This window comes from Vulpes lagopus, chromosome 3, assembly GCF_018345385.1.
Source record: "Vulpes lagopus strain Blue_001 chromosome 3, ASM1834538v1, whole genome shotgun sequence".
NCBI lineage: Eukaryota > Metazoa > Chordata > Mammalia > Carnivora > Canidae > Vulpes > Vulpes lagopus.
In genome coordinates this window covers 73,488,874-73,508,617 of record NC_054826.1, presented here as the reverse complement: position 1 = coordinate 73,508,617, position 19,744 = coordinate 73,488,874, and the positions used below count along the sequence as shown (strand labels likewise).

The 19,744-nt window shown below is 34.7% G+C and overlaps 1 protein-coding gene across 6 annotated transcripts in view; it reads right to left on the bottom strand.

Annotated features, from left to right (window-relative positions):
* JMJD1C (jumonji domain containing 1C) overlaps positions 1-19,744 on the bottom strand; it is a 325,530-nt gene that overhangs the window by 5,967 nt on the left and 299,819 nt on the right. For all 6 annotated transcript variants that reach the window (XM_041746944.1, XM_041746940.1, XM_041746942.1 and 3 more), the window contains 11 exons: positions 17,069-17,158; positions 16,265-16,392; positions 15,890-16,103; positions 15,155-15,369; positions 14,155-14,433; positions 10,996-11,164; positions 10,321-10,411; positions 9,713-9,843; positions 9,213-9,335; positions 5,533-5,672; positions 4,117-4,293 (listed from right to left, as the gene is read on the bottom strand). In XM_041746944.1, coding sequence (XP_041602878.1) covers positions 4,117-4,293; positions 5,533-5,672; positions 9,213-9,335; positions 9,713-9,843; positions 10,321-10,411; positions 10,996-11,164; positions 14,155-14,433; positions 15,155-15,369; positions 15,890-16,103; positions 16,265-16,392; positions 17,069-17,158 — 1,757 coding nt within the window. The remainder of the gene's footprint in view (positions 1-4,116; positions 4,294-5,532; positions 5,673-9,212; positions 9,336-9,712; positions 9,844-10,320; positions 10,412-10,995; positions 11,165-14,154; positions 14,434-15,154; positions 15,370-15,889; positions 16,104-16,264; positions 16,393-17,068; positions 17,159-19,744) is intronic.

The window sequence follows — 19,744 nt, the reverse complement described above, 5'->3', positions numbered from 1 at the left end:
GAAGCATGGTCCTCAGAGAGTAACAGAAGCATTACCTGGGGACTTGCTAGAAAATGTAAAATTTCATGTTCTTCCTCAGACCCACTGAATCAAATATTCTGGTGGTAGGGTCCAGCAATCTGTTTTATCAAACCTTCTAGGAAATTCTGATGTATGCTAACACACGAAAAGTACTAACTTAAGAGTTTTGGTTGATTTTAAGGGCTACCTATAGTATATTGGAAGTGAAGTCATCAATGAAGTTTTCAGGACCTTTAAGAACTAAGTTGTAAATAATCATACATCTCAAATTCAAGTTAATACTGTGAATAGAGAGTTCTTACTTCCTTTTAATTCTCTTAAAACTACATGATCATCACTTCTGAGTCATGGACAACACCCTCTTTACAGAGTACAAATAACCATGTGTCATTATCACACCACATAAGGAAAAGACAGAAATTTTTGTGCTTATAGCTGGCAATTTTATGCCAAATATGTAGCAGAGTGGTCTTGGAACACTGAGCAAGTTAGTAGCAGAGCTCAAAATAGAATTTGCCAGTCTAGGTTATACATGCTGCTTCAGTATATTTAAGGATAACATCTTTTATACTCTAGAAATCTATGATGAAATTTGCTCTCTAGAATCTAAGTGATATTCCCATGTATCTCAAAAGAAAGCATATTGCCCTATGTACTCATGTCTACAGTCATAATTGAAAGTTAGAATCCAACCTACATAAACTTTCCTGAAGTAGCCAGAGAAGACACATCCAGGAAGAGGCTAAAATTTACATGTTTGTACAAAGAGCACAATATATATAAATTACGTAAAGTCATAACTTTGTTTTTATCTATACTTGTGTGAAAATATGTTGTACAGGAGAACATATTTTCAGGCTGTCAGGACTTACAAATATTTAAGTGCATTATTCTAAACATAGGAGAAAGCAGTGAAAAAAAAAGCAGAAAACTCTGTCTTCATGAACCTTATATTCCAGTGGGGATTAAAAGACAATAAACAAAGCAAATAAATTATGAGTAATGTCAGGAGGTGATGATCAAAATGGAGGAGAATAAAGCAGGGAAGATGACTGGGAATCGGAAGACACAATTTGCACTTTTAAACTAGGGTGTTAGGGAAGACCTCACTGAGGAAGGTGACATTTGAACATACAAACCTTTAAAGAATGTGAAGAAGCAAGTCTTATTACAGATATCTGAAAAAAGAATTCCAGGCTAAAGGATTAGTAAGCACAATGGCCCTGGAGTGGAAACCTACATGGTGTATGTGAAAACCACAGAAAGGGCAGGGTGGCCAGGGAGAAGGAAGGAAGGAAAGCAGTGAAGGGGGTAGTTTATGTGTGTACACATGAGGGCATGGACAAGATACAAATGCAGATCATTTAGGGCCTTGTAAAGCTTTGAGCAGTGTTATGTGAGCTAAACTTTTCAAAAGGATCGCTCTGCCTACTATTTTGAGAACACATGGCTCTCTCCCCACACAAAAGCAGTGGCAGACAGACATGTACATGGCATAGAATCTCTGTGGTAAATAGTGAATGCTTCTGAAGGAGGGGAACAGAGGGCAAAGGTGAGAAAAAGATCGAATTTTTACTGTGAATCCTTTTGTACTATTTGGATTCTTAAAAATCATATAACTGTATTACATTTCAAAATAAAAATTATTTGAAAATAGTCTTTTCAATAGATAGTACTAGGAAAAACTAAACTTAAACTATTCATATGTAAAAAAAAAATTCGAACCTTGGTCCATACTTTGCTCTATGTACAGAAATTAACTAAAAAGGGATTACAGATCTAAATTTAAGACTAACAACAATAAAGCTTCTAGAAGAAAATGTAAGAGAAAATGTTTGTGATCCTGAGCTAGGCAGTAACTGAGTATACAACAATAAAAGTCTGATACATAAAAGAAAAAATTGATCACCTGAACTTCTTCAAAATTAAAACACTTCTCTTTGGAAGACACCATTAAGCAAATGTTAAGGACAAGTCACAGTTCAGGAGAGTATCAGATAAAGAACTTATAAAGTAGTTAAGAACACTACTCAAAACTCAGTAAGAAAAATGAACCCCCCCCAAAGAAAACCTAACTGCAAAAATGTATAAAATACTTGAACACAAAGATTTACCAAAATAGATATGTAGATGATGGCAAATTAGCACATGAAAAGATGCTAAACATAGTTATTAAGAGTAAACTAAAACTACAACGTGATACCAATGCACACTTATTCAAATGCTTAAAAACAGGGAATCCCTGGGGCACAGCGGTTTAGTGCCTGCCTTTGGCTCAGGGCGCAAGCCTGGAGACCCGGGATCGAATCCCACGTCGGGCTCCCGGTGCATGGAGCCTGCTTCTCCCTCTGCCTATGTCTCTGCCTCTCTCTCTCTCTGTGACTATTGTAAATAAATAAAAATTAAAAAAAAAAAAAAACAATACTGCCAATAAGCAGAGGAAATGGAACTCATATAGATTACTTTGGGGAATAGAAAATGATATGACTTTAGAGAACCACCTGGCAGGTTCTTATAAAGTTAATCATATATTTATTATATGACCAGGAAATTCCATTACTTGGTATTTATCCAACTGAAATCAAAACTGATGTTCATAGAAAAACCTGTATGATGGGAAGCTTGGATGGCTCAGTTGGTTAACTGCCTGCCTTCAGCTCAGGTCATGATCCCAGGGTCCTGGGATTGAGCCCCATGTCAGGCTCCCTGTTTTTCCCTCCCTCTGCTCCCCCTGCTCCTGCTATCTCAAATAAATAAACTCTTTAAAAAGATCCACCTACTGGTATATCTAACATGGATGAATCTCAAATGTTTTATATGGTGAATAAGAAAAGTTAGACTCAAAAGCTATATATTCTATGACATTCAATAAAAGCAGAATTACAGAAGAAAAACATAAGCAGTTGTAGGAATGTCAGATGGGAGAAGCTGAGTAAAAAAGGGGCAGTAGGGAATTTTTAAGAGTGATGGAAGTGTTTGATATTTTGTTGTGCTGTTACCTAATGATATATTAGTCAAAACTTGGAGAACTGTGCACTGAAATTATACCTGTTTAAAAAACTGCACCAGTTTAACTTTAAGAAAATAGATATTGAGGCAGCCCAGGTGGCTCAGCGGTTTAGTGCTGCCTTCAGCCCAGGGTGTGATCCTGGAGACCTGGGACTGAGTCCCACGTTGTGCTCCCAGCATGGAGCCTGCCTCTCTCTGCCTGTGTCTCTGTGTCTCTGCCTCTGTCTCTCATGATTATATACTGGTGTCACAATGCTCAACAGGCAGTAATTGCATATGTAGTTACATAAAATGTGGAAATCACTCCTTGATAAAAGTACATACATCAGATACATCTCAATTACTAGGTGGTAGGAAAGGTGAAGAACCAACTCTGAAGTGAACTAACATTTGGGGTTCTGGGTTTCCTCTCTATACTCTGTTACTATGAGGGCTAAGCTGGTCTGTGGTAGCTGCAGTCTATTTATAGGAATCCACTGTATGTTCTTAATCCAATCCTCCATGCCCACTATCTATTCCATGCCATTTTCCCAGGTGCCACATAATTAAACCACAGCAACAAAGACAATGTGTTTATTTTTGTTTTTAAATGTTACAGATCAACAGCTATAAAAATTATGTATCATCTTTCTTTGGACATGCTACTGCTATGTTGGCAAACTAACAAGGCAAGAGTTTACACTAAAAGCCTGAATTATGGAATGGTCTAGCCGACACTTCATTCTGCTCAATTTGGTGCCTTAGAAAATGTGTGATCTCTTAAGTCTTAATTCTTAAGTGTTAAGTCTCACTTCTGAGAACTGAATATATAGTATCTCTTATTTCTTCTCCCTTAAGTCTTAAAAATGAGATTTTAATCCACTAAACCAGAAACAATACAAAAATGGAAATTTGGCTCACACTGAAACAATTTTAAGTTCTCAAAGCATTTAATTACCTCCGATCTCTTCAAGCACTGGAAAGCTATTTTCGTGATTTCTTAATGAAAGCAAATTGGGTGTGGGTCATTCTCTTATCAGAACAATTTCTTTTTCAGAATTGGTTCCTTCAAGTAACAGATGTGTGAGAAGTTAAGTGTTTACATACCTGATGAAGTGCTCCTGCTGGTAAGACAATGGCATCACCAAGGAATTGAATAAGAGTACAGGTTCTGACTCCATATTCCTCAAGTAGTCTTTGGCGGAGCTTTTTGTTCACATACCAACTTTGGTCACGTATTGGATCATGTTCTGGTAGAACTTCAAGGCCCTGTTCTTTTGAAATCTGCAATATGGATTAAAATTAAAATATATACCTCAATTTTAAGTAAGGGAAATGGTAAATCCTGTTTGGTTATATTTCAATTTTCTTTACAATAACCATCTTTTATTCTTAGAATCTTATGGAACAATGTATGCACTTAAATAATATTCTACAACAATTGGAAAAGCCAAAGGATATTAAAACAATATTGCACATTGAGATGCTATTAATAAAGTGAGTCATACTACTACCTCCTCACCTCTTCCATCCACCATAAAGTTACCAACCATCTGGTTTCTTCTTTATGATTGTTTCAAAAGCATAGCACAGAGATTAGGAAAAGCTCAGGTTTAATAGCTTTTTTTCCCCCCAAAAGCCAAACTATCTGTATGGACTTCTTAAAACACTTCCTGATCTTGCCTTTTTTAACAATGTAGTACAAAATGCAGGTAAATGGTGCTAACCTTCCAATCTTTGACAAGTCAATTTCAAGGGATCCTTTTACAAACCAGTGCAATAATCATTCTGCTTTTAAGAAGCATAATTTATAATATTTTTAAATTAAAATATTGATAGGTATTCTGGGATAAGATAGTAGGTACAAAGCTATAGCTCCTTCACTTCATACTGAACACAGAGACAAACCTTAAGTCCATTCTGATGGAATATGAAGTATATAATAAAATCAGTAGTGATAGTCTCTTACAAGAAATCCCTGTAATTGCATATTTAGTAAATATCTGAGCAAAAGGTTGAACTAATTATTCCAAATTCATGTCACTTTCAGTGTCTAACTAAATTAAAAGTACAATTACTAAAATTTCAGTCTATTCAAATATATACAGCAATTGATGTGGCAGCAATTGGAAGCCTATGTCAAAAGCCAAAACTATTAATCAAATTAAAAAAAAAAAGAAAGGTCCTACACCTTGTTTAGATGTTTCTAAGACATACTAGTTTTTATATCCTGTAATTTTCACCACATTTCACCAAGGGTACCTGACTCATCAACAGTTTAGTTCTTCACTATAAGGAGATAGGGCTCATTAGCAACTGAAAGAAGTTGCCATTCAAATACCTCAACATGAAATGGGCTTTAAAAGGAACAAAAGAAAGGAGCTTTTGACTTTCAACAACAGTAAGAAGTTCCCTCCTTTTCTGAAGTAAAACTATTTAATGATCTTATATTCCTGAATGCTAAATGAAGCTCCAGTAAAAATTAAGGTAAAGAAATAAACTATTTGCAACCTAAATGTATACCTTTTGAAGAAATTCCCTTATCTTATCAATGTCTTTCCCTGCATAAATATGCCACAGAGCACCAGGTATTTCACTTGAGTCCTTCAATCGTTTTCTTAAAATGTCATCCAAATCTTCTTCCTCAAATTTCTTGAGTATTCCTGAAACATAGGAGAGTATTTTCAAGTTGGTCAATAAAGACCCCAGAAAGCCAAGTGTCCTAGAATTGATCTATCAGAACAGCACAGTGCCTAACTAGATCAGGACTCTTAAAGAGGAGGTAAACTCAAACTGCTACAGAATACAAAACACTGACCATGTGTAACAAGGGACAGAGTAACAGGAATTCTCCCAGATCATTTGTTTTCTGCAAATCAAGGAACAAGATTAAAAACTTTGAGGGTTTCTAACTCAAACTTCACCAACTTTCTTCCTGTCCCAAGGGTGTGGTTCTAACAATGATTTGTACTCATACAGTATTTCATAACTTACAAAAGACTTTCATAACCACAACTAACTACTTAGTAAAGCAGGCAAGGATCGTAACCTCTATTTTACTTTTTATTTTGGGGAGGGCAGGCAGAGGGAGGAGGAGAAAGAGAATTCTAAGCAGGCCCCAGCTCAGTGTGGAGCCCGGCACAGGGCTCGATTTCATGACCCTGAGATCATGACCTGAGTGGAAACTAAGAGTTGGATGTTTAGCTGACTGGGTCACTCACGTGCCCCAACTACAGCGAATATTTTATTTTTTTTTAATTTTTTATTTATTTATGACAGTCACACAGAGAGAGAGAGAGAGAGGCAGAGACACAGGCAGAGGGAGAAGCAGGCTCCATGCTGGGAGCCCAACGTGGGACTCGATCCTGGGACTCCAGGATTGCGCCCTGGGCCAAAGGCAGGCGCTAAACTGCTGCGCCACCCAGGGTTCCCTACAGCGAATATTTTAAAGGAATGTTCTTTTGAGAGTCAAAGAAATTTATTGCTTGCTACAAAGAATACATCAGGTGTTTCCTAATTTGTAACAGTAAATTCTTTTTTATGTTTAAAGTTGATTGCAAGGATTCTTTTTAAAGATTTTATTTAGGGGATCCCTGGGCGGCTCAGCAGTTTAGCGCCTGCCTTTGGCCCAGGGCATGATCCTGGAGTCCTGGGATCAAGTCCCACATCAGGCTCCCTGCATGGAGCCTGCTTCTCCCTCTCCCTGTGTCTCTGCCTCCCTCTCACTCTCTGTGTCTCCCATGAATAAATAAATAAAATCTTAAAAAAAAAAAGATTTTATTTATTTATTCATGAAAGACACCGAGAGAGGCAGAGACATAGGCAGAGGGAGAAGCAAGCAAGGATTTCTTTATTTGACATTAAGTGTTTACAATGTATGCCAGACACTGTTGTAGAATGTTGGGGATTAGAGCTAAACAAAGACCCAGTTAAGACTTCACAGAGGAAAATAGAGTATTAATAAATGTAGCAAAATAAACAAAAAAAACACACAGTGAGGTAAATGCAATCACAGGAGTACAAAAGTTACACAAAGACTGGTTCAGTTCAAAAATGTTATGTATTAACAAGATTATAAACTGGCAACCTCAGAATGACTTCCCATTTTTTTTTTCTTTAAATTTCACTGCTCTGTGAATTACAAAAAGGGAGGAGGGGTGGGACACCTGAGTGACTCGGTTTAAGTGTTTGCCTTCAGCTCAGGTCATGGTCTCAGGGTCCTGGGATTGAGCCCCACATCAGCTCCCTGCTCAATGGGGAGTTTGCTTCTCCCTCTCCCTATGCCGCTCCCCATTACTCATGGTCTCTCTCTCAAATTAATAAAAAATTAAAATAAAAAAAAAAAAAGACAGGGGATTAATGGGGAAGAGAAAGTTTAGACCTCTAGAGGGAGAAGACAATATGAGCTACACTCTGAAGGTATTTGCCAGGGAGACAAGGAGGTATGAGAGCGATTATAGGTGGAGGAAAAAGCACATGCTTTAAGTAGGTCAGTATTTCTTTAGGTGTTTTAAGCATTAACCCTAAAACACTTTCTTTTATGATTATCTATAAAGAAATGCAAACATATTTAGATAAAGACAGCCATGGATTAAAATGATGAATGTTTTCTCAAAAGACCAAATTCTACATTACAAACCAGAGATGGGAGGTGAGCAGAACTGAAAATTGATAATGAAGTCTCAGGCTTTAAGGACATGAAAGACTAATAGAGGAGAAAAACAAGTATAATTTCTGTATTGTAGAATACATGCTATAGGGGTTGAACAAGTACAATGAGGTACAAAAGAGATAATTAACTCTGTGTCATCACAGGCTTTGAAAAAATAAGCAATTTGAACCATAAGTCACACATTTTTATTTTAGAGCTGGGACTAAAACCTAAGTGTGCCTAACTCTCAAATTCTTGGGAGTAGGGGAGGCAAAGAGTTTATCAATTATAATCAAGTGTCAATTTAGGAAGCTGAGAAACATAAAAATGAGTTTCTAGTTTTGGGGGAATTTAGGTTGTGTTTTACAGAAGCTGTCAAATACTGTTAATACTATAGGAACCCCCATGTCTTCAGCACCAAATCATTAAGCTTTAGATGCATTCTTGGCTTTAGATAAAGAACTGGTGAGGAATATGGTGGTTGGGTCATGCATAGAATTTCACATGAAGTACACATAAACTAGAAAATGTCAAAAAAAAAATTCTCTGACTCTAGAAAAGCCTTGGGATTCCATAAGGTTAGTCAATAAGAACTAGGGGAGTAGTATCGCAGAAGCCAAGGGCAGTATTTGAAGAACAGGCAGTGATTGTGATTAACAGTGCCATTTATTTTAGAGGGGCAAGCATTAAGAAGACCAGAAAGAAACCACTGAAACCACTTATTCAATTGTGAGTATTAGGGAGGGCTGCAGCAATAGTAATTTCAGTGAGGCAGCAGGTATAAGGCCAACCTTTTTTTTTTTTTTTTTTTTTGGCTAACCTGCTTTTTAAATGTGACTAAGAGTTGACAAAGACAGCAAAGAATTGTCTTACAAAGACAGGAGCTATAGGATGGTGGCTAGGAAGACTAGATTTGAAGGTTTTCTTCTGAGAAAGAAGAACAGTCTAGAGTGCACTCCTATCCTGAAGAAGATAAGCCAGTGGAGAGGAAAGGTTTAAACATCTATTTACATACAGAAGGGGTTAGCAGATGGAACAAGGTTTTAGAAAGAAATCCAGAGGATGAAATCTAAGACCTATATACACTGAATAGAAAGGTTATATCTATTTAGGAGAAAATATCCCTTCTCTCTCTGATAGATGGGAAAAAAATGAAGAATGCTTGAGGCAAAAACCAAATCTTAATCATCTTCAGAACCCCAGGACCCAGTTTCTATTCTCTAATAAAGTGTTTATAATAAAAAGTAAGCCTAAGAGTATATTTTCACAAATGGAACATTAAAAGATAGAAAAGGAACAAATAAATATATTCATTCTTAAAATTTAAATTCCTATTATATTGAAAAAAGGTAAATCTAGCACTCTTAAAGTAATAAAGATTAGAATACCCCTATATCCACTGCAATTCTTTTTGCAATCCTTGCTATTTACTCAGAGGCTTGACACTCTGGATAATAAATCTTCATGTGTGTGTGTGTGTGTGTGTGTGTGTGTGTGTGTGTGTGTTTATTCAATTTCATTTCAAAGACCACTATTTTTCAAGTTTCTTTACCTGCTTTTGAGAGAATGCCATTTCCCTTTGCTATGCCAACATAGACTAGAATATTTACAACATCAGAAACTTCAACATGGAGATTTGTTGTTCCTATGTCATGATCTTTAGCAGCAGCTACACCTATGTAAAAAACAAAATTTTATTGGACTGAATATCTTAGATATTCCCCCTAAAATCAGCTCTATGAGGAAAATTTGTTAAATGTAATTTGAGCTTTAGGTTTACTTGTTCCAAAAACCTCCTCAAGAGCCACAATCCAATAAATTTTCATAAAAATCAAATTAATAGAAAATGTAAATATTTTGCAAGGAATTAGCAAGTACTTAACTATATTGGCTATTAATTTCTAATATACTGTTTGATAGGAATAAAAGATTTCAATGGATTACTAAAACACAGATTTAGTAGAACCTAAATATCATTAGACAATTTATTGTTGGACAGAAGTTAAAATTTCATATAATTCCAAGTTCATGAAAATGCAAATATATACCTACCATAGGCACTGCACAATCTGGGTCCTAGATCAGGGCGTACAAAAAATCCTGGCAAATGAGAGGCCAAGTTAAATTTTCCTTCTGGATTACAATATTCTGGCAATGGCAGACTTTTTAAAAGATCTTCATATCTGAAGAATAACAACATTGACTTTTTTTGAGTACAGATTTACATTCTTACATGCTTTCATATACACAATTTTCAGGTTGCTCAAAACATAATACAACCTTTCCATGAGGTTTCTGACAAGCAACACTTGCCTTGACTTCATTAAGTTTAAATGAATGCCTAACACAAGGGCAAGAAATGATTGACTAAAACTGCAATTCTGTTTCTCTAATCACAGAAAATTAAAAACACCAAGAGAAGGGAGATCCCAAACAGGACTCCATGTCCTTTGATATTAGCATTCTTTCTTTTAAATCCCAACATAAAGACTTTATCCGGCTGAGACTACAGAGATTGGGTTTTGTTCTTAATTTATTTTTAATTGGCAAAGAAAATGCCTGAAGGTCAAATATGTAGAGTTCCTTATGTTTCTTCTGGGGATACTCTCAGCTCAATTTAAAAACCCAACAGTTACAATAACAAGTTTTAAAATATATACCTTGCTGGCATCATAGTCTTGAAGTCTTCTCCTGAAGGGCAATCTTTCAATTTTAAAACAACTGTTTCTCCACTTTTTGTTTTTTGTCGTTCTATAAAGAATGCAGTTTATTATTAAAAGGTAATCTCTGCCTTTTAATTTTTGTTAATGTTTGGAGAGGAAGGAAGAGATGTAAAATGAATGACTTGATTGTCATACAGTAGGTATTTAATGAATGCTTGCTTACTGAGTTTAACTTCTTATGTACTTATACAGTATTAGGACTCCTGTTCCTTATGTATTTAGGTATCTGTAATATTGCAAAAATATTCTTTACAAGTCTGTTTACAGGTGTTATTGAAGTTAGTCTTACATTTTTACTTTTAATTTTCTAAGTGTTTTACATAACTTATGTAATTCTCAAAGGTTTACAGTGTTGCCAAAAATACCCCCTATATAATAGGGAAACACAATATAAATTAATTATTTATTTATGGTCAAAGGAAATTAGGGGTTGGAACCAAGGAAAAAGACCCAATCTCTTGTTCCCAAGTATCTGTCTCTTCTTTATTAAAAGCCAAAGAATATAGAAGTTTCAAAGATTAAAAATCTTTTAAGTTAAGTCATATTTGTAATTTGTAATGGGGGGGGGATTATGTTTCAGAAAACAGTAAAACAAACAAAAAAACAACATACTTGAAACTTCTTCAAAACCATCCCAGAATTCCTTAACATTGGCATTTGAAATTATGCTGTCTTTGCAGTTCAGGAGATCAGCTTGGTGGTCTCCAAAATCAAGACTAATTGATTCCGCCTTCCACAAGCTAATGTTCATTTTCTTATGCACACCAGAAACCACTGCAGGCTTATAAATAAATAGATAGATCGATAAGTAAGTTAAAAGGTATATGGACACTTACAAAATTCAATTTTATAACGCACATACAACAAACAGATAACATGTTAGGTTTTAGGATTACTGACAAACTGTGAAAATAAAAGGAACTATTGCAAATAGTTCTAATATGCTGGCAAAGAGAACAGGTAATGAGAAAATGCCATGTAGAATACATTGCCATTCTTTTAAATTAAAATTAACATGTAAAATAAATAAATAAATAAATAAATAAATAAATAAATAAATAAATAAATAAAATTACCATGTAGTAAATTTTCAGGAATGAAGTCCTAAGACTTCAGTTCTAGGCAGGATAAATATGGATTTTTGGCTGCTTTATTTATATACTTATTTTTGATGATAGAACATAACCTACTCATATATCTGTATAATATATATAATAAAATTATAATAAAATAATACAGTCCTTTTGCTTAAAACATAATTTGTATTACTTGAAACACATACACATGTTCTTTACCTCCACAAGAATTATGATAAATAAAAATATTAAACCAGGCAAAATATTAAGTTTCAAGCTTAATGGCTAATTCCCTGAAAGTAAACCTTTCCTTTGAAATCATATGAATTTGAATTCCCTCAAGGCTACCTAACCCAAAAACAACTGAAGATTTAAAGCTTCTAAAACTCCAATGCTGATGTAAAAAAACCTCTACAATGCTCTGATATGCTATCCTCAAGGTTTTCAGTTTTTAAAATTCTTTTATTACAATAAGAAGCAAAAGTCTGGGATATAGAGAACATAGAAAGTTGTGACTTGAGTATCTTGTAAAATACAACATTTATTAAGTTATCTTAAACTTCATTAAGATGATTTTATTTTGGGAACCAAAGAGCAGAATAACCTCTAGCTAGGGTTCTTATCACAAAAAATATCTCAAAATTAAAGATAAACAACAAAAATAGCCTTAATTCTGGTTAACTACTTTACTTGGAGGACCACTCCATTAAACTTCTCTTCAACGGGCTAATAATAGAATATTCCACTATTAAAAATAGATTCAACTATTAGATAATTAACTATTGTTGGCAATTCAGATATTAATTCTCAGCCTTTAGTATGGCTATCCAATAATATTCCTATCCAGCCCTATGCCAATCTTTCTAATGATAATCATACTGGTAAAAAAAAAAAAAAAAAAAAGAGGCAAGTTATCTAGTACATTAGAATATTTTCAAGCAGAATTCTTATGCTAACATCATCATCTTTCTGAAAAACTGGAAATCTTCCTATTTTGATTCCTTGCCCCTAGCCTTATCTTCTTTTAATTCAGTTTCCAATCTGCTTTGCTGTCAGTTATTTTAAAATACCAATCTTATTACTTTGACTCCTCAATTTAAACTATCATCTACAGGATAAAATTACCAAAAGGCCCTTCATAAGCATAACCCTAACTACCATTTCCTCGATATTATCCTATAGAATTCTTTTATCTATGTTCCAGGCAAACAAAACTACTTAGCAGTATCCCAAGCACATGATGGTTTTGTTTATTTCCAACCTCTTGTTCACATCTAGAAAAATTTTACTTAACCCTTGAGGCATCAATTCAGACTAGCTTTTATGAATTAGTACTCAAGCCGGGTCATTCTCTCTTGTGGGTTTTTATAGCACGTTAACAAAGTTCTTAGGATATTTAATGTACTTATTAAAATATTTATGTGGGACAGCCCCGGTGTCTCAGAGGTTTAGCGCTGCCTTCGGCCTAGGGCATGATCCTAGAGACCTGGGATCGAGTCCCATGTCAGGCTCCCTGCATGGAGCCTGTATCTCCCTCTGCCTGTGTCTCTGCCTCTCTCTCTCTGTGTCTCTCATGAATAAATAAATGTTATTAAGATAGATAGATAGATAGATAGATAGATAGATAGATAGATAGATAGATAGATAAATAGCCCGGGGTGTGACCCTGGCAACCTGGGATCGAGTCCCGCATCGGGCTCCCTGCATGGAGCCTGTTTCTCCTTCTGCCTCTGTCTCTGCCTCTCTCTCTGTCATGAATAAATAAATAAAACCTTTAAAATATATATATATATATTTGACTGTTGAAGCACACACCAAATCAAGTGGTCTAAATTATGAACCACCAGTGGCATCAGTGCTTCAAGCAAAGCCAACCAGAAAACAAAAAAAGGCTAGATATTGTGTATGTGCAATAAAAGGGTATGATTTTTTTCTGGGGAGAAAGGGAGCAAGATTTCTTCACATTTTGAAAAGGATTAGTGAACCAATCTAAAAAGATTAAGAATCATGGTACTAAAATATAAAATAGTTTACTATCTTACTGATTTTTATATAACTTACTCATTTTTATATTCTTTTTTTCATTTTTATATTCTAAATAGCTAGTATAAAGACTAGATTTTATTACGTGCTCAAAAACTATCTGTTCAATGAATAAAAATAAAATTGCAAATGATGTTTTCCAGAAAGCAAGAAAAAAAACATAATGCTAAGCCATGCAAATTCTTAATTTTGTTCACAATTTCTGCATTAATGCGACAAACTGCCATGTGAAATGCATATCATTCTATCAAAACTTTGGTCAAAGAGAAAATCATTTTCATTTTAACAGAATTAACCAATGTCATTCAGGATCTGATGAACTGATGTATAAATACATGTTCTCTGAATGAACATTAAAGGCAAGGCAAATGCTTCTAGTATTAACATTTATTAGAAGATATGGATCTGTTAACTGGACTAAACAACAAATAAAAAAAAGGAAGTACCAAATTTTGTTAATACACAGCTTTATTAAAAGTCTGTTGACTGACAGCTAAACAATGTAACGTCAATCAATGCTTCCCTATTCATGTCTGACCAAAAAATAAGAATTCAGAAACAGTAATTCTAGTTTTTGTTTTTGATATCTTACTTCCAAATGCGTGAACTTATACAACCAGTTTGTTTCAGTTAATCAGCTTAAAATACTCACTTGTCCATGTTTCCAACACTCTTTGAAAAGCTTCCAATTATTAATATTTTTATAATCCTTAAGCCACAGAATATGCTGCTCACAGATCCAAGAATGTGGTATGTCACTGTACAATTTTTTGTTTTCCTCCATGGATGATTTTCTGCTCTCTTTAGGCTCTTCTTTAAGCTCTGGTTTTACATTTATCTTAGAGGCTTTATTTGGTGGAATTTTGTTTTCAACAACTGAAGCAATTATGTCATCAAGAATATTTGGCATAGTCCTTCCACTTTTGCCACTCTATAAGGGAAAAAGTTGTATTTTGAGAGGAAATGTATACCAAACTTTCACTTTGGTTTACTACTAATATAGCAAACAACCAACGCAAACATTTTAACTACCTTCAAGAAAATGTAATCATGTCAGTGGATATGGATCTAGAGTCCCTATGTTGTTCCTAAAAGATAGAAACCAGAAGTTTGGTGGTCTTCCATGTGAGAAACTATCAGGTCTGCAAGAAACTAAGTGTGGCCTTTTATATTACTTTAGGACTGGGGCAGAGTAAAGTTAGATGGTTGGAATCTCCCATATACTTTTAAAGATCAGTAAAAATTTGTGCCTATCTATGCAATTATTGCTTTTTATTTTCTTATGGTGCATAACTAAGATAAAAACTGATTACCAAGTGTTTTAAGTAAAAAACAAAACAAAACAAAACAAAACATATTAATAACATCCATGTGGTTTATTTCCCCTACTAGATACAGGGTTTTCAAATTCTGAAGGAATATCTTAGGGCTCTTCTGCTATAAAAAGCCCCTCCCCCAACCTTTTTAACCTAGAAAAAACCCAAAATCTCCAGCTTTTAAGCTAAGAGATTTATAATGCAACTGGGAGCATGCCTAGTAGTAAGTGTATTTTATTTCATTTGCATCTATTTATTGTGTAGTTCACAGCCAAATCCCCAAATCATCCAAATTTAAGGTCCATTTGAAAACCAAAAATCTGGCATCTTACTCACTGGGGTTCCCATTGAATACACTGGGGCAAAGGCAATGCCAGCATCTGTAGAACCCACACGTAGCTTGCCAGCAGTTGTGGTCAGCAAATCTCGTAAAGTTGAACCCTGTTCATTATTCTGGGATGCAGGAGGTGATGTTCTGCTATTTGGAGAATCAGGGTTGTCTTGTTCTCTCTCTTCTTTAATTTGCTTTTCAAGGGCAAATTCTTTGTTTTCTGAAATACAACATTTACAAAATTCAAATAAAATTAAGCATGCTGCTCAAGTACTGAAAAAACTGGGACCCTAACATTTGATAGTGAGAGGTAAAAAGTGTAGCACTAGTGATTTATTCACCTGAACACACACCAGAGGATGGGTTAGATCCTTCAAAATGGAGTCAAACAGTTTGAATATGAAAAGGCCTTCCTCAATATCTTAGACATGTAGCTGAGTTTGCACCTGTCACAAATGAAAAATGCTATAGCTAAGACAGGGAGAAAGTATAGTTTAAGTTACAAAACTACTGCCCTGGTGGTTTTAATGATATGCTCATCCACAAATGATTCTGTAACTAATTTTGATACAATCATAGGAAGGTGAGTTCCTAACAACAGAAAACAAATGTTTTGCTGAATCTAAGCAATACATAATGCAAGCAAATGACAAATGTAAATTGTTCTAAGTGAATATTATACATTAATGTGCATTGTTGGTTATATTATAGTTTTCTATTATATACGTAATTATATGTACCTTTTTTTTCCTCTCTGGACTTTTGCTCTGCAAGATCTGCTAACCAGTGCAGTGGTGACTGGGATTCTGGAGGAGTTAACTTGCTGTCTGTGCTTATGTCACTCCCAGGGCTGCTATTGCCATTACTCTCAGAATTCTGAGGGTTATTTTGCTGCTGAGACTCAGGCATGCACAGAGAAATTTTATTACTGTGATTAAGAACATTCTGTAAAACCTGTAAGGGTAGAAGAATTAAACTTTTTAAATATTACCTTTTCAACTATTCAGAGTAACATAGAAAACATAATTTACAAAACACAAGTCCTATGTTGTAGCTCAAATATCAAAGCTAATTAATTAACCATGCATTTCATTTCAATAATTAGTTGTACTCACTTGAGATACACCATTCACTGCAGGAAAATTTCCAACTTGTATATTTTGTTTGTTAGTGCAATGACAATGGGATTTAATACCATATTTTTCTCTAAGGGTATGCATCACATCTAGAAGATCTGTCAAAACTACAGAATATAAGAGTGGTTAATAAAAGGATTGCCCCAGTTGTTAAGATCATAAAACATTTTTCCTATTTTTCTTGTGTCCTTTCTTCACTTTTCCTCCCATTTTTTTCATCACTTCCATCTATTTCAGGTTTGGTCATTCAGCCAAATTCATGTTCTCTAATTCTTTTCTCTCTTTTATTAAAAATTCAGTATCCTCAAAAAGGGGAGAATGATTTTTTATCATAAATCTAATAAGCTTTCTTATGGGGCACCTGGGTGGCTCAGTCAGTTAAGCGTCTGCCTTCAGCTCAGGTCATGATCTGAGTCCTAGTATTGAGACCTGCATCAGGTTCCCTGATCAGTGGGGAGTCTGCTTTGCCCTCTCCCTCTGCCCTTCCCTGCCACTTGCGCTCACTTACAAATAAATAAATAAAATCTTAAAAAAAAAAAACTAATAAACTTTTTCATTACACTCTAGTTTTCCCCCTCTAAAATGGTTCCTCCCGCTTTCTTCATCATTGGGGCTGGGCTTGCCTTGCTAGCTTTATTCCATAGAGAATTCTAAGAATTGAACAAAAACAACTCAGGATTAGATAAACCTTACCTTTCCATTGTATTATATTCCTACATACTCCTAAATAATGTAAAGCAAAAAAGAGCTGTTACACTACTAAGTAAATACATTTATACTTACCAGAACCGGGTATAATTTGAGTAGGCATTAAATGTTTGTGATCATGCGGTTGTCCTTTCACACACTTCATCCAAGCATACAGTTCTTTATCTGTATGATTACAATGTACACTTTTATAGGTCATGATTTTATAATTGTAAAATTGGAGGTTTGTATATAAAGAGCTAACAACTATATAAAATATCAGTGGTAGGCTTCAAATGTTCAGTTTTTAAAACAATAAGACAGTTCTATCACTGAGAATTTTATAAAAATAAGATACAAAATTGATTTATGTTAGCCTCTTCTAAAATTACTATTACTGTCACTAATATATTTGTTACCTCTATCTTCCTTACTTGATTTTAGCTTCTCTGTTGCTAATTTCCTTTTATCTCTTCACTATTTTCTGTGTCCAACAGGGCTGTTGTCTGATCTTAGTACATTAGACTGACACAATTTGAGGCTACTACTATTTTCCTCTTATACTTCAGAGACATGTAGAGGAACTGCCATAAGATGTCAAAAAACTGCTATTTTATATAAAATATTTAACTGTTATTACTGCCTTCAAAAAAGGCTCCATATCTGGAGTTGTAAACATATTAAGGCATATCATACACAGGAAAAATATTCAATTACCTTGATCTCAAGGAAATTTTTTTCTATAAATTTAATGACACAGCTACATATTGGTGTGGTTATAACAGTTTCAATAAATATTAGAAAGCTCATTATATTCAGCACACACAAAAAACTACGACTGTTTCATTAAAAGTTTCAGACTAAAAATTCAAATCTAGTCTAAAATGTCTAAAACTGGGGTGCCTGGGTGGATCGGTGGTTGGGGTCATGGGATTGAGTTCTGCATCAGGCTCCCTGGAGGGAGCCTGCTTCTTCCTCTGCCTATGTCTCTGCCTCTCTCTCTGTGTCTCTCAAAAATAAATAAAATACCTAAAAATAAATAAATAAATAAATAAATAAATAAATAAATAAATAAATAAATAAAATGTCCAAAATTGGTTTTCTTTAAAAGCTTTCCAATGAGGGGCACCTGGGTGGCTCAGTAGGTCAAGCAGTTATCTTTTGCTAAGGTCATGATCCCAGATAGAGCCCCACAATGGGCTCTCTGCTCAGTGGGGAGTCTGCTTCTTCTGCTGCCTCTGCCCCTCCCCCTTGTGAATGCACACATGCCCTCTCTCTCTCAAAGGAATCTTTAAAATCTTTTAAAAGAAAAAAATTCCAACTTTCCCCTCCAGAGCCTACACAGTAACCTGTAAATGTTTTCTAACTGCTTATATTTTAGATATATAAAACTATATACTATTCAATGAGTTTATTACAATATTTAACAATGACATAGCTAAATAGATAACAGAATATAAGGCATATAGGTTATATTAAAAAAAAGATACAGTGACAATACTTTCAAAATTAATAGTACTATGAATATCAATAGCAACATATTTATTTATTTATTTATTTATTTATTTACTTACTTACTTACTTACTTAGGATTTTTATTTATTTATTCATGACAGACACACACACACAGAGAGGTAGGCTCCATGCAGGGAGCCCGATTTGTGGGACTTGATCCTGGGAGTTCAGGATCATGCCCTGCGCCAAAGGCAGGCACTCAACTGCTGAGCCACCCAGGCGTCCACAGAAGACAACTATTTAGGATTATACATATCCTATCTTATTAAAAAAATACTACATACTTATATATATGCATACAACATAGGAAAATACAAAACATTAATTTTTTAATTAGGTAAAAGGAAAACAAAACTAATATGGAGCCAGGAATAATAGAAAATGCATGTGATGAGGTTTTTTAACAGTGTAGCTAACTGTATTAGTGGAAAATATCCAAATATATTTTTATAATTTTGAAGATAGTAAATGCCTAACATGCATTCCTTTTTTTAAAAAAAAGATTTATTTTACAGAGAGAGAGAGAGAGATACACAGTGAGTGAGCATGTGCCCAAATACACAGGAGGGGCTGAGGGAGATGAAGTTCCACTCTGTGGAGCACCGAGCCCAACAGGAAGCTCTATCTCACTACCTATGAGGTTATGACCTGAGCCAAAACCAAGAGTCTGACGCTTAACTGACTGCACCACCCAGGTGCTCCTAGAATGCATTCACATTTTTGCATTATCACAGAAAACACCCAGCTGTGATGTTTGGAAATGTGTCCCCAGCTCCAGAGGTCTTTTCGGTTAAGTGCTGGGTATCTAGGAAAAAGTTTTTGTAAATTTATCAGTGGAAAAGATACTGATGGCTAACTCATGGTTTATCTATCTGATATACTATTCTGAAAAAGATACCTGGATATGAAAATAGCATTCATCATTTTTAGACATTAAACCGTTTCTATCACTAAATATGATTTTACTTCTAGTACTTCCACAACTTGAATCCTCTCCTTTCATGAAAACTTTATCCCAAACAGATTACTCAAAAATCTCATGTTACTAGTATTAGGTATCTATTTCCAAATTTGCCTTGTGTAAATGTTCTCTAAAAATACTTTTGGTATGAGAAAAGGTGAACTTAGTTACTTCCTTTTTAAATTTTATATTATTTCACAGATCACCTATTTTTGTGCCATTTTACCTAGAAATTAGAAAATAATAGCTTCAGAGACTAATTTCATATGTAATAAGGACTTCTTCATTATTCTCTA